The 14,856-nt window shown below is 40.0% G+C and overlaps 2 protein-coding genes across 11 annotated transcripts in view; one reads left to right on the plus strand and one right to left on the minus strand.

The window, feature by feature from the left end:
• The window catches only part of VEZT (vezatin, adherens junctions transmembrane protein), a 67,105-nt gene extending 64,844 nt beyond the window's left edge, over positions 1-2,261 (minus strand). For 3 of the 4 annotated variants that reach the window (XM_032346719.1, XM_032346720.1, XM_032346722.1), the window contains exon 1: positions 2,088-2,229. In XM_032346719.1, the coding sequence (XP_032202610.1) occupies positions 2,088-2,123 (36 nt within the window). In that variant the 5' untranslated portion in view covers positions 2,124-2,229. Of the gene's footprint in view, positions 1-2,087 lie in introns of all 4 variants that reach the window. The other variant, XM_032346721.1, reaches the window with a different exon arrangement.
• Positions 1,895-14,856, plus strand: part of FGD6 (FYVE, RhoGEF and PH domain containing 6) — a 117,731-nt gene continuing 104,769 nt past the window's right edge. Inside the window, exons 1-3 of one of the 7 annotated variants that reach the window (XM_032346715.1) lie at positions 2,373-2,758; positions 7,804-8,000; positions 8,095-10,477. In XM_032346715.1, coding sequence (XP_032202606.1) covers positions 7,949-8,000; positions 8,095-10,477 — 2,435 coding nt within the window. In that variant the 5' untranslated portion in view covers positions 2,373-2,758; positions 7,804-7,948. The other 6 variants (XM_032346711.1, XM_032346712.1, XM_032346717.1 and 3 more) reach the window with 6 other exon arrangements.

The following is a 14,856-nucleotide window of genomic DNA, read 5'->3' on the forward strand; positions in this document are numbered from 1 at the left end:
CAAAATACACAAAAAGAACATGCAAAGAAAGAAAAAAAAATGGTTCCAATAAATCCATAAAATATGAATTAGAACAATGGAATGATATTTTTCCCTGCCAAATTAGCAAAGATTAAAAGAAATTTAAAATGCCATTGCTGAGGATTTGGTGAAATTGATATTCTTATTCCTAATGGAAATGTAAGATAGTATAACCTTTTTGTATGAGTCTTTAAAAATTGTCATATCCTTTTGACCCACTAGTTTCATGTCTAGAAATTATTCTAAGGAAAAATCAGAGCTGCAGTTAAAGATGGAATCATATCAGTGTTATTACAACGGTGTTTTGAAACAATATAACTGTCCATAATGGAAAAACTGTTATATTAAAATACACACACATGCTGGAATATTATGTTATCAATAATGTTTTCAAAGAGTAATGAATAAAGACTCATGAAAATTTTAAATGAAAAATACATACAAAATTCTACATGCTATGATACCTTTTGCTTTAAAAAATGTCACACGCTAAACATACACTTGCTTTAAAAAAAGTCTGTAAGAACACATAATATTATAATGTTAATGGCAGCCATCATTGATTGGTAGGATAAAGGATGATTTTAATTTAATGGTTTATTTTCTACAATGTGTTTTTTTGAGCATTACTATTATATTCAGAAATCGAAGAAAAAATAGGGTAAAAACAAAACAAAACAAAAAATACATCCGCCTGGCTTTCTTTACCCTAGAAATCTGAGCAACCTAGATTTTTGTCTCCTTCAGCTCCCACCTTCAATATGTAACTGTTTCCTAGATTTTACCTGTAATTCTAAGAATTACCTGTCCAAGCCATCATTCCATTATTTCTTCTCTCATTTCCAAAATTCAGATACTTGTCTTCCCAAATGAGCTCCTCGAATCCAGACTCTTCGTTTTGGTAAAACGACCTCATCTTCCACTACTTCTACATTCTAGCCACATCAAACCACTTTATATAGCGACCCTCCACGCTCATGCCTCTGAAAAAATCCACGCCAGGTACCTTCACACCTCCTAACCTTGGCATGCTCAGTTCTCTCTCCCGGGAATGCATTTTCTCCATTCGTTCTAATCCGATTCATAGTTACGATGTACCTCCGATATCATTTTCTGGGTGTAGCTTCTCTGAGACCACACGAACAGAGTGCCGTTTCCACATCAATCCTCCAGTAACAGTTAATACATATTTCAACATTTATCATTCTGCACTCTTTAATGGCTAGCTTTCCCAGTGTATGGAATAAGCCATTTCTTTTTTAAAAATTCCTTAAAATCTGGTTGGATGAGTGAACATAGAGCATACATATATGCAATATATCTACACTGCGTGTGAGCTTCACCTGTATCGGATAGATAAACGGCAATAAAACACTCGCCTGCCTTTTTTTTTTTTTTCTTCCTCCCATTCAAGATGGCAGAGAACGTCTTAAAATAGTCCCACACAAAAGCACTCACACCCAGAGCCTCGAGTCAGAGGAACTGGCTACACCTAGCGCCAACAGCAAAGGACAAAAGAATTGAACCTAGATGTTGAGATGGCTCGGTCCTAATCACTCTCAGTAGGTCCCCATACAGATTTTCCAACGTGTTAGAAAACTGGCACCTGCTGCCTTCATTAACGAGGACCACGCCTCGATCGGGAACAGTGACCTGAGCCACTTCTGGATACTGACCCAAAAAATCGAGGATGAAAAAGGGGGAGGCTAAGCAGTACTGAGGAGTATCCAAAATGCACGACTGGGCCCCGCCCCACCCGGGCGCAGAAGCCCCGCGGCGTATCCATCTCCCGGGAAGGAACAGGCAGGGCTCCGGACCACCGGCCTAGCAACGGGGGCCCCAGCTGAGAATTCTGGGCGGGCCTGAGGCGGAGATTGCCGCGGCGAGGGTGCCTGGGGCTACACCTGTCAGGAGGCGACCAACACTAGGCCCCGAAATCGCCGAGATTCGGTGACCCAGGCTGGTAAGAGCGTCACCGGATCCCTTCTCCCGGGATCGGCCCTTCGCCTTCCCCCTTGACCTTCTTAAACAAAGGCAATCCACACCCACCGCCATTTTCCCCTTACCTCAAAAACCACCTCTTCGTCAAACTCTGGTGTCATCCTTCTCCGCCATGCCACCCGCCTCAGCACGATGGGAAATGAAGGCGGGAGAACAGGCAGCACCCCGGCTTCTGCTACAGAACGGTCCCTTCTGTTCAGAAAACTACAATTCCCAGAATGCTCGCAGCTCACGCCCCCTTTTCAGGACCACTTATTGGAACAGAGCATGAGCGTGTGGGCGGGAGGGGCGGGAGCTCGAGGCCGCTGATTGGAGGAGCCTGGAGCTTTTGTCCGCCTTTTACGGCCGCGACTAGCAGGGGGCGCCTGAAGCACTGATTTTTTATTTTTTATTTTTTTTGGAGCTGGAGAGGAGCACGCGCCGGCGGAGCCGCGGTGAGCCTTGCTCGTGCCCGCGCCTGGCCGTCTTCTCAGAGCTCGGCTGGGAGGCGCTCGTGCCCGCCCGCCCGCCCGCCGCCTGCGGCTCGCGCCCGGGAGCGCCGCCGGGTCCCTGAAGCCGGTCGCGTCCTTTGTGCGGCGCTCGGGTTGCGCCGCTGGGCAGGGGGACGGAATGCGGGCGCTGCGGAGGCTCTTCTCTTCTGCTCAAACTCTCGAAACAATGGACTGTAAGAGGAGCATGGACTGAGGGGGGCGAGCGGGGAAGCGAGCTGCACGGGGAATCATGACTTCTGCCGCGGGTAAGTGACGGCGCTCGCGCTGCCGCTGGAAAGTTTGGAGGGAGCGCTGCTAGTCTTGGGCTCTGGAGCAACTTTCTCCTCACGGGTGCGTTAACGGTGTTCCCCCTACCTTTCCCGAGGGCTGAGCAAATGGGGAGCGGACGGCTTGTGCCTCCGGATTTTCTCGTCCCTTCCTGCGGAGAGGGGCTGGTTGGAAATGGGGTGTCTCTTGGGACCTCCCTTTAAGCGGACACCCGTGTTGGGAGCTCTTTGCGCCAGGTGAATCACGGAATGTGAAGAGGGAGACATTTGCTCGTCCCTCCAAAAGTTTGGGGGACTTCGCATTTGCGTGTGGAAGTAGTTTAGGTTCCCATGTTAAGAAATCAGTTCTTCTAGGAAAGGCAGTGTTCCCGGACGGTTGAACTCAGCCACGGTGCTGAGTCGCTGTGAACCTAGTCTCTACTGGAAACCCTGACCTTTACTGGCCGGAGAACTTTAGACAGTGTGACTCCAGCCCTGGTGGTTTTTCCTCTGTTATCTGAGAAGCAGGGGCGTAGAATTGTCGATGGCAGTTTTTTTGCTCCTCTTCACCCAGTTTTTATGGATTTTTTTTTTTCTCTTTCTACCTGGTTAGTGTAAACGAACCCTTATTTTCTGTCTGCCTTCCAGAGTCCTTTTCTACCTCCAAATGACAAAGCCTGTAATTTACCTTTGTGTGGAGTTTGAGCAATTCTCGACGTTGTATTTCTAAACAATCTTAAACAGTTCTTACTTTCTGAAAATAATTAGTAAAGTCATTGCAGATAACTATTAAAATCACATTATAAGACCATAGGTTAATTTTTCAAACCAGAACTTAGTAATATATGGAGTATTGTGGGGGTTTTTTCTATGTGTTTTTTGGCCATGTTCAAAGAAAAACACGTTTCTCTAGAAATTTTATAGAAAAACGATGTAAGGCTTCCCCTCAAACTTGCTTCTAGAATCAGCACTTAAGCACAATTAAACTTTCTTTGCTTTTCTTGGCATTTGTTTTAAATTCCTGCAACTTGAAGCTGTCAAACAGCACTCTAAATGTTCTGATTTGTATTATTTCTAAAACAGATATATTGGAGCGTTGCGTCGCTCGATGTAATCAGATTACAACTAACAAGGCGAGAAGTTAGCCAACAGCAATAAGAAAGCAAGGAATGAAGTATATCGGAAGATGTTGTGCATGTTTCCTTTTTAATGTTACATGTATGTAGAGGAGATATGTTACCATATACTATGGAAGTTAAACTCTCTTTTCCTTACTAAGGGGAGACTTTCTACTTACTTGAGGTGAACTATTTTCATCTTAAATTTCTGTGCCTCACCATTCAGTTTTTCTTTATTACTGACCCAATCCAGTTAATTAAAAATTTAAGTGGTTGGATATTTAAAAATCTTTCTGGCCATTTTAGCCTTCCCCTCCTTCCAAGTGTCAAACACATTTAAAATATTCATACCTTAAATGTATCATTTTAAGTTCTAGCCCTAACAGTTGATAATGAACAGGTACAGGAACATTTAAGTTGACATTTAGATGTGTGAATCTGATCTAGGGTTCGGTCTGGAAGTTTATGATGCTTTCATTTGACTTACCGGAGAATAATGCAAGCTATTTTTATATTTTATCAACTTTACAATTAAAGAAATCCACAGACATTTTTGTGGTGTTTAAAAGAGGAACACTTCCTGTGTTTAGCTGAGTTAGTTGGTTTTTAGCCTGGCTTGCTGAGAAGCATTAACTACCTTTTTGTTCACCCATCTGTTGAGATTTTTTATAATTCTTTCTCATGTCTAAATGGAGAATATGGAAGAAAACTGGGGTTTTATTTCCATTCTTTTCTTACAAAATTATGTGGTCATCATTCTTACAAGCTCTTTATGATGCTTTTTTTGGTACAATAATAAAATTCTTTAAAACTTTAGGAATATTATTTGTAGTTGGGGAAGGGGATGTTTATGTTGAATCTAATCTGTGGTATTTGGGATGGTTGTCTTAATTTTAAAAAATAAGATAGATAATAAAAAAATAAAAAAATTAAAGAAATGTTGTAGAACATTTTGCGTTACAAATATCCTAAAGGAGAGCTTGCTTTTTTTTTCTGCATCTGTGAATGAGTATGCCCATAATAGAGATTTTTAAATTATTCTAGTCAGTTTGTGAAAAAGGAAAGAGATCATCAGTGTATATTTTATATTCTTTAAAACAGATACAGCCTCATTAATGCCTGTGTTTTGCCTTTTGGCTGATCCAGTAGCTAGGAAAGTGTGTACGTGAACCACAGCCATCTGTGTGTAACAGATGACAAGTATGTTTGTAATAGTAAAATGGTACCAGTGCTTTACTTTCTTACCTTATTTTCCCCTGGAGCCAAACAGCTGTGTAAATAAAAAGATTTGCTGCTTTGCTCTACAGCTTTTGGGTCTAAATGTTGATACAGTATTGAAATCCAAAGGTGCTGGGTGCATTTCCAAACATCACGCACTTATTTCAAGAGTGACAGAAACAGGCTGTAATATAATGGCTTTTTATTTTTTGAGTTGTGTTTCTTTCAAAATAGAGCCACTAAATACTACTACTACTACGACTACTACTACTAAGAAATGATTTTGGATATTGCTGTACCAGTGACTTAAACACTTGTTCTTACTAATGATTAAAAACTTATTCAGTAATCCTGCTGAAGCTGATTCCTGCTAACTTTTCAAAATATTGTTCTACATTTAAATGGATACTGATTTTTTTTAAAAGAAATTTCCTGTTACTGAGGCATATTAAAGGGTATGTATATGTGGCAGCTTTGTCTATTCCCAGGCCCTGTTTTCAGTATTGAGAATAGAGCAATGTATTCAAATGCCTCTTCTCCTGGAGCTTGCCTTCTAGTGGTGAAGACTGACAAAATTATTCTGAAGAAATATCACATGGAGAAAAGGGACTAAAGAATGTAAGGATTCTCCTGAAGCAAGGATCACATAAGTTAAAATCTCAGAATCATATAGGATTTAGAGATCTGTTCCACATCCTCATCTACAAGGAAACTGAGGCAACCAGATCTTTGAGTTACGTTATCTGCTACCTCCAATACACAGTTTATGAGTAGCAGGCTGAAGTTCACAGTTATTTATTTAATTAAATGAGTATGTGTTGAATGTTAGGTGTATAACGCTATGCTATATTTGTTGGGAATCAACCACAGCTCGTATATAGTTACTTGAATTTCTGCAACACTAAGGATAGGGATTTATGACTATTGGAAGAGGACTCATAAAACACATTTAAAGAAGAGTAAAACTGGTACCAAAGATTAAAAAACAATGTAACTAAAACGCAAAAATTGATTGGTTAAATGGCTTTTGACAGTACACTAAGATTCAGAAAGTAAAAGATTGATTTGATGAGACTGGGTTTTTGCTTTGGGGTATTTTTTAGTTATGGAAAATACACATAAATTTACCGTCTTTGCCATTTTTAAATGTATAGTTCAGTAGTGTTGAAGACCCTCAAGTTGCCTTGCAACAAATCTCCAGAACTCTTTCCATCTTGCAAAACGGGCTTTTTTTTTTCTTTATAATTCCTTCAAAAATCCCAGAGGTAGGATGTTTTAAGAATGGTTACGGAAGTCAACATGACAGCTTGTCAGGTTTCATTATCTGGGGTAGGGTGGGAGGTTTGGAAAAGGCCCTGGGCATTCCTACTTTGTCTTAAGACTTAATAGGTCAGGAGTTTAATTTAATAGACTATTATAGCAAGGTTTATCTTCAGCCTTTGAATGGTTTTACAGTTTTTTTTTACATAAACAAAAATAACATGCTTATTAAATAGTTATCTGAAATTGTATAGCTTTGGGAATTTATATTAATTTATTTTGGAAGTATTTTATTATCTTTATCAGGACATTATACCCAGGAATTGAATGAGAAAGCATGTGTTATCATGTGACCTTGGCTTGGGAAAATGGTTGGTAAAAGGAAATAGAACACCCTATCTTCCCCCACCCCCAACTTTCCTCTAATACCTTACCAAATGTTGTGACTTCTCTTGAAATTTCCTTTGTTGAAAAAAAAAAAATCATCACTAAATCAAGTATAAAGCCTCTGTATATTCAAATACTTAATGTCCAAAAGATATTTTGAAAAATTGGGGTTTTTTTTTTCAGTAAATCTAGTTTTTATTAAGCTTTAAATCCTGTTGAAGAACAAACATGAAGTGTAAGACTGTAAGATAAAATAAAGTATTTTTACTTCAGGTGTCCTTGGGGAAATGTGACTAGGTGATAGTGATAGTATAGGTGGAAAAACTTAAAAGAACTGAAAAAAAAAAAAAACAAAACCAAAAACCAGATGTTTGAGTTCTATATAATTTTCATCTTATAGGTCTTTTGTATGAGGCTTTTGTTAGTTGACTTTAGGCTAGGACCAGGTCTGTACAAAACTAACAGAGTATAATCGGTGTTTATTTAAGAAAAATAGGTGTTTGTTAAGTGCTTTTGATATAATGTTAGGAAAGGATTGCTACAGTAGAAATTGTCTTTGAAATGCTCTAGAAGAGTGCTTATTAATAAAGGGAACACAGTATATTCACCTGTGGAACTTAAAAGAAGTACGCATGTCCAGGCTGTATGCCCAGAAACTGACTGATCAGACATGTAGTTGAACCTACACACATGATTTTTTAAAAAAATAAAGCTCTGTGAGAGATTATAATGAAAATTCCCAGTAATATTCCCCATACAGAGAAATACCAACTTCATAATGAATCAAATAATATAGAGGAACTAGTTTTGTTTGTAAGTTTGGAAAATTTCTGATTTCTGTATTCCTTTTTAGGATAGTTTTGGGGGTTCTAGTGAAGTAGATTCTTGAGAAAAGGCACTTAGACAACTCTATGGTATATCACTGAGGTAGAAGAATACCACTACTTATTGATATATAATGTTAAAGGGTTTCATGTCTATATAACTGAGACAAATTCATTCAGCACTCAGCAGATGAACTAAAATACTACTTTCTTCTTCTATACCAATGATTTCATTTAGTGTCCACTGAAGATACGGTAATCTGTTCCAGAATTAGAAGAAAACTTTATTGGACTTGCTAAGAAATGTATACTCTACCCAGAGCTTTGTATATTGGAATTGAAGGTCAATTTAAGGAATTTTCAGGAGTAATGTGGACTCTTCAATGAAATATAATCTACCTAGTAAAATGCAAGTTCACCATATTATCAAAAAAAGTAAAAATGTTACCAAATTTATTTATTTATCATCTTTTGCTTTGGGGTTTTTTGTTTGTTTTTTAGCATCATATTATTATTTTTTCCTTTCTAGAGATTAAGAAGCCACCAGTGGCCCCTAAGCCAAAGTTTGTGGTAGCAAATAATAAGCCAGCTCCACCTCCTGTTGCACCCAAACCCGATATTGTGATTTCTAGTGTTCCACCGTCAACAAAGAAAACCAAACCAGCAATAGCCCCGAAACCAAAAGTTCTGAAGGGCTCACCTGTTAGAGACATCGGGCAGTCAGCATCAAGGAAAATCATTGTAAACCTGGAAGAGCACAAACAGGAATTACCTGAAAATGCCGACAACTCTGACTGTAAAAATGTAGGGCATCAGAGCAGTAATTATATTTTACCAATGTGTTCCTGCAGTTCTCAGTGTGTCCATAAACTTGGGAATAGAGAGAATTTGTGTGTAAAGCAACTTGTTTTAGAGACCCTGGAAACGCATGAAAACTTAGAATATAGTAAAATTGAGAAGTCCTCTTCAGCCGTAAAAACAAGTAGATGTGATTCTAATGTTGAGAATGTCAAGAGCCAGAGTGAAGTCGTTTTAAAGGCAAACATCCTAGAAGAGAAGCTCAAAGATGTTTTAACACAACGAACATCACCTTTTATTTCCCTACCGAAGCACAGATCCACAGACAGCCCAGAAATTAATGATGGCTATAATTCCAACAGACAATTCAGAATTGAGTTTGCAGATTTGTCACCTTCCCTGTCCAGCTTTGATAAAGTTCCTGATCATCACCATTGCCACCTACAGCTTCCTAGTGATGAAACCTATCAGCCTAGCAGTGATAAAAGCAATACTTGCTTTCATTCATCTGGACAAGAAGCTCTGGAAAATGGTAAAAGGAGTACTTTTTTATCTTCAGATGGAGTTAGTAAGAAATCAGAAGTCAAAGACCTTGGTCCCTTAGAAATTCACTTAGTACCACATACTCCCAAATTTCCAACCCCCAAGCCCAGAAAGACACGGGCTGCTCGTCTGTTACGTCAAAAGCATGTAGATGTGCCTAGTGAAAGTACTGAAGAACCAGAGAATTTAGACAGTGACTCTTCTTGTCTTTTAGAAGCTGGTTTGAAAAACGATAAAATCAGTGTTCTTCATCATAATGTTTTGTGTAACCAGGAACAGGTGGACAAAGTGAAGCCAGGAAATAAAAGTGAATTGAATGTGGACTGCAGTGGTGACAGACAAAATTTAGTCAGTCCACAGAAAGCTGTGTGTCCTGAAACATCTTCCTTTGAAAAAATGGAAACAGATTCTAATTTAAGTTCTGACAGCAAGACAATAGATGGTTCTAGTATGTCACTTGCTGTGGACAAAGGGACCAATTTTATAAGGTACAGTACTTTATCTATGAGCCTGCCAAAGCAGCTCAAATTAACCTGCAATGAACATTTGCCTACTACCTGCAATGTGGGAGTGTCTGCCCCTCAAATACAAAAGGAATCTACAATAAAAGGTGAAAATTCCTCAAGAATTGTCCCCAAAAAACCTCAAAGACACAGCTTGCCTGCTGCAGGAGTGCTTAAAAAGGCTGCCTCAGAGGAGATTGTGGAGAAAAGCTCTTATCCCTCAAATGAAGAAAATAATTCAGAGAAAGGTCTAGAAAGAAATCACCTTCAGGATGTGTGTGCCCAAAACCTCAGTATGTCATCCTCCTTTGATATGCCTAAACGGGCTTCAGAAAAGCCAGTGTGGAAATTACCTCATCCTATTTTACCCTTTTCGGGGAACCCAGAATCCTTAAAGTCTGTCACTACATCATCAAATAGTGAGCTTTCAACTGCCATAACTAAGCCTCGAGCAAAATCATTATCTGCTATGGATGCGGAAAGGTGCACTAAGCCTTGCAAAGACACTCAGAAGAAAAACTCTTTAAAGAAGTTGCTGAACATGAAACTGTCCATCTGCTTCATGAAAAGTGACTTCCAGAAATTTTGGTCCAAGAATAGCCAGCTTGGAAACGCAACTGCAGGCAGCCTCTCAGGTGGGGAGAGGAAAGGACTTGAAAGTGATTGGCATGGCATGTTGGTAGAAGAGAAGAGAAGTAAACCCATCAAGGCGTATTCTGCAGATAACTATAGCTTGGAATCTCAAAAGAAGAGGAAGAAGTCCCGGGGCCAGACCAGTGCAGCTGAGTCTTTGGATGACCAAATACTCTCCAGGGAGTCATTATCTCAGGCGCCTTGCAAATCTGTCACAAGTGGCTGTGCCCCAGAGTATGAAAATGTACGCCATTATGAGGAAATACCAGAGTATGAGAACTTGCCATTTATAATGGCCATAGGGAAAACTCCCGAGTTAGAATGGCAGAATTCCAGAAGCATGGAGGACACTGATGCAAATGTGTACGAGGTAGAAGAGCCATATGAAGCTCCAGATGGCCAGTTGCAACTTGGACCCAGACATCAGCATTCCAGGTAACACTTAGGTGCCAGATGGACACTGTGCTTTTGCATTTATCACTGAAATTAACCTCCCAAGAACACTGTGAGATGGGGGGAAGTCACTTGGTAAGAGAGTGGTTTAGTTAAGCACATATTAAATTATTTCAAACTGCAGTGTTCTTTTACCATAGTCAGTATGGGTATTTTCAATGCAGGCTTGAAGTAGCTGACTTATTTTAGTAGCTGATTCAAAGAATTTGAACCAGTGGTAGTGTAGATAGTACAAAGGAGACCTAGAACAGCAAGGTTGCAGGCCTCCAAAGCACTAACGTAGAAGGAATAGCAGGAATTTAGGGGAGGAAATTGGCCAGATCAGTGACGTTTATTTGTGAGGTGTAAGAAATGTGTGCAGTTTGGGGGTGCCTGGGTGGCTCAGTCAGTTGAGTGTCTGACTCGATCGCAGCTCAGGTCTTAATCTCTGTGTCACGTTTGAACCGCACACTGGGCTCTACACTGGGTGTGGAGCCTACTTAAAAAAAAAAAAGAAAGGAAAGAAAAAGGAATTTGTGGAGTTTGAAATCCATGCATTTGCCTATGGTGTCCTCGTCAGTTAAAACCTCGAAATTTACAAAATTTCCTACTCTGACGATTAGTTATTTTGCTTTTTGAAAACTAATTGCTGGCTTCATATGGATATAGGAAAAACACAGGAAATGGAAAGCTATTATCTTTTCTTTCTCATTTTTTAATATGTATTTACTACCTCTGGTATCCCTTCTCCAACTTTCTTATTGAAACCTTGACTGTCCTTGATGGTCCAGCTCAGCAACCATTGACTTCATGAAGCTTTTACAGACCTAGTAGGAAGTGTTTATTTCCTATTCTGATCTTCCCATTATGCTGTGGTATCTTTATAGGTTTTATCTCCATTTGTCTTATGGTATAGTTTATACAGTCTGATATTCTGTATTCAGTTTTAAGCTCCACCAAGAGTTTGAGTTGTATCTTTTTTTTTTTAAAGACAATTTTATTTTAATATTCTTAGTTGAAAATGAGTCATATTTTTTATCCCTTATGGGGCCAAATGGGGTTTGGAGGGATGAGTAGGTGTTGGTTGGGTGAAAGAATGAATGAAAAAGAAGGAAAGTAAACACTGCAGAAGCTTTGTTCTCTCTCTGTAGTCTCAAAGAGGGCCTTCGCATTGCATTTAAAGTGTTGTGTGTATAACATAAAGCACATAGGCCCTTTTTGAAGTCTTCATGCTCTTAGGTCATTAACCTCAAAGTAACCTTTGAGTACTTACAGTGGGACTTTTGTAGAAATAGTGACATAGCAGAGGATCAGAGAATTATCAGGTGAATGGAATAAATAAAAATGTCAAGCAAAATTTTATAGTACCAAGTAAAATTGTTCCAATTTCTTTTAGCTTTCAAATGCTCTCCCAGCATGTTTCTTTACTCATCATCTGTGCCCTTCCTCCACTGAGCCATAAAATACTTAGCTTCCTTGCCTGACTTTTCTCATAGCTGACTCCATTCTGCTTACAACTGTCTACTCTGAACATTAGTATTTAGGCAGAAGTCTTTTCCTTGGCATAAATATTTTGACAGAGAATTGAAATTAAGTATCCAGTTTAAAAAAAAAAAATGTGTGTTCTCATGCTTGTTCTTGTCTCCATGAAATAGTTTTGTTGGGATTGCCCTGTTTTAATATGTTTTTGTATATTATGTGGGTGTGTATGTGTCTGTGTGTATCTGGGTGAAAGAGGAATTAATTTAGCTTCTTTATGATATATGATTATCCTTAGCTAAGATGGAGTGTTTTTCTTGAAATTGGAGGTTTCGCCCTCCCATTGACCTTCAGGCTTAAATCCCAAGGATTTGTCATTATTACTAACACCAGCTGTAAACTTCTGGAATTTGTCCATTTTCTGGTATGTTTCTTATGCAGTGAGGGCACTGCTGCTCTGGTGCTGCTGGGAAACCAGGTTGGAAGGGGTTAATGTACACAGCCAGCCAGTGCAGCTGGATAGCATTGGTAAGGAGGGTTCTTTCTCAAGGCCACAGGAAACTGAGGGCGGCTTTGGACAGGTTACAGGCTGTGAAGTAGGGCAGCCTGGTAGAGACTGAGAGAGCTCTGCTTTTGAATTGGCTTTCCATGGAGATTTTTGTCTAGGCCTGGAGCAGGGAGCCAGGCTTGAGTGACTTGAAGTGTGCCAGCTGAATCCAAAGCCTTCAGTTGTAGGGTCAGACTAACAGCTTTTCCTGGGAGGGTGTACCTTTTTAAAACATTGAGTAGATGAAAGAAAGCAAAATCCGAGCCTTCATGAGGAGGATACCTGGACACCTTAAAACAAGGTAAATGAGAAGTGGGACCTGCATTTCGGATGAGCCGATTGGATCCAAATGGACATCCTGTTTGGCAGTCTGGCTGTTGAAAATATTAAGACCTCTGCCTTGAAGTAATTGATTTAAAGTCCAACGCAGTAGAGGTCTAAAATGATAAGAAAAAACACAGATGAACCCTATTTAAGACTCATCTGCTGAAGTTGAAGGAGCAGGAGGCAGTACTCTATTGGCATTTCAAAGTGAATAAAAAAGTGTCTTTAACAGTTTCTCAATCCTCAGGAAAGAGATTCTGGATCTTTCCTAGGGGACTGGTTTACGAGACTTAACTGGTTTTTCAGAGTCCACATATACAACCAACCAGATTCTGGATTAGTAAACAGACATTGCCAGCCCTGGGGTGGCTCATGTGGTCACATTCTTTAGAGTACAGATGTTTCATGAGTCCAACAGCTTAATATTTACTAATTCATAACGTGTTTATAATTTATCAGGAAATAATTGTATGTAGTCCTCATAGAAACAAGATTGTGTTCTAAAAGTTCATGGTAATTTGGAACTTAGAGTGTATTGCCTGCCCAAAGAAGGAGTTTTGGAAATGTTGGTAGAGGACCCAGGTTAGCATCTACATTATATTAACCATTACTATCCTGGCTTTCCCTTCCCCTTTCCTAGGTGAATTCTTCCTCCCAGTGCATGTTTGTGCTGGGGCAGGATCTTTGCCCAGCCAGGGTGGGGTTGAGCAGTGTCGGAGGAGCAAATCCCCTGGGTCTGAGATGGCAGTGTTTGTGGAAAGGGTGAGGTGACTAAAGAAGAATGAGGAAATTGGGGGCTGGGTTTGCTTTGAGAAAGACTGCAAGGCATTGGGAGTGATAAGGAGAAGGGAAGGCTGGGTGGTTGGGATTTAGTGTGCAGTGGATTTTCTTTCCCTCCTTCCTCCTTACTGTTCTATCCCTCTCTTTCCCTCCCCATTCTCCCCTGCGAGATTCTGCTGATTGAGTTTGTGACCTCCGGCAAGAATGAGTAGGAGAAAGCGGAGAAAGGGAGTTGATGGGGGTAACGAGTGGCTCTGGGAAGCCATCCAGGAAGTTGATGGGGGTAAGGAGTGGCTCTGGGAAGCCCTCCAGCAGGGAAAGGTGAATAGTCAAATCTGAAAGAAGGTAAAAGAGAGTGAAGGGAATTCCTCTGGCCATAGAAACAGTTGCTTTACACGTTCTCAGATAGGTTGCCATTTGCTTACTGCTGGGGTTCTCAAAAGCAGTTTTGTTGGGAGCAAGATTGTGAGTAACTCAAGCATTCTGGTGCCATTTAAGTGTTGTTATGAGCTCTTTTTGCCGAAATGTTTCAAGCATGATTATCCTAAAATACCTAGCTGGCACCTCTGTCTCACTGGCACGCATGTTAATCAGTGCTCATTTACTATTATTATTTAAGAAGTTTGATTTTTGTAGGGAATTTAATAAATGTGAGCCTTTAATATTAAAGAGTTACAGACAAATCAGCAAAATAATAGTGTGCAAATAAGGGGATTTTCCTCTTGAAATTGTAGCAGAATTTTAAATTCTCTAACCAAGAAGAACTTTCCTTGGAACCTTTCTAGGTTTTTCCTCTGTTGTTTTAGTTCTTTTTATAAGCGCTTCAAAGAAAATGAATGATTACTGGATTTTCCTCGGTAACTTGGCAAGCCTTCAGTTTATTTATTCCACAGTCTTGACCATGTGTAAAGCACTTTGCCTTCAGAGCTAAATGGGGGGCCGGGGGTGGGGGGAGTGGTGGCATTTCCCAGGAGCTTCTGTCCTGTGAGGCAGCAATTATAGGGCAACATGGTTCTGTTGATCCAAGCTCTGTCTGAGTTATACCTCAAGAAAGGTATTAAAGATAACCTCACAGATTTGGTAACACTTGACCCAAGGCTTATAAAACGGACATGATTGAATTTAGCATTTAGGAGGTCATTTTCTAACTTCACTGGTGCTCTGGGGGCTGCATTGCAGACTGAGGATTTCAAAGAGAGGAAATGGAATCAGCCAGTGTGGATGGCTGTTTCTTGAAACTTTGCCCAGAAGT

This window comes from Mustela erminea, chromosome 6 (assembly GCF_009829155.1).
Source record: "Mustela erminea isolate mMusErm1 chromosome 6, mMusErm1.Pri, whole genome shotgun sequence".
NCBI lineage: Eukaryota > Metazoa > Chordata > Mammalia > Carnivora > Mustelidae > Mustela > Mustela erminea.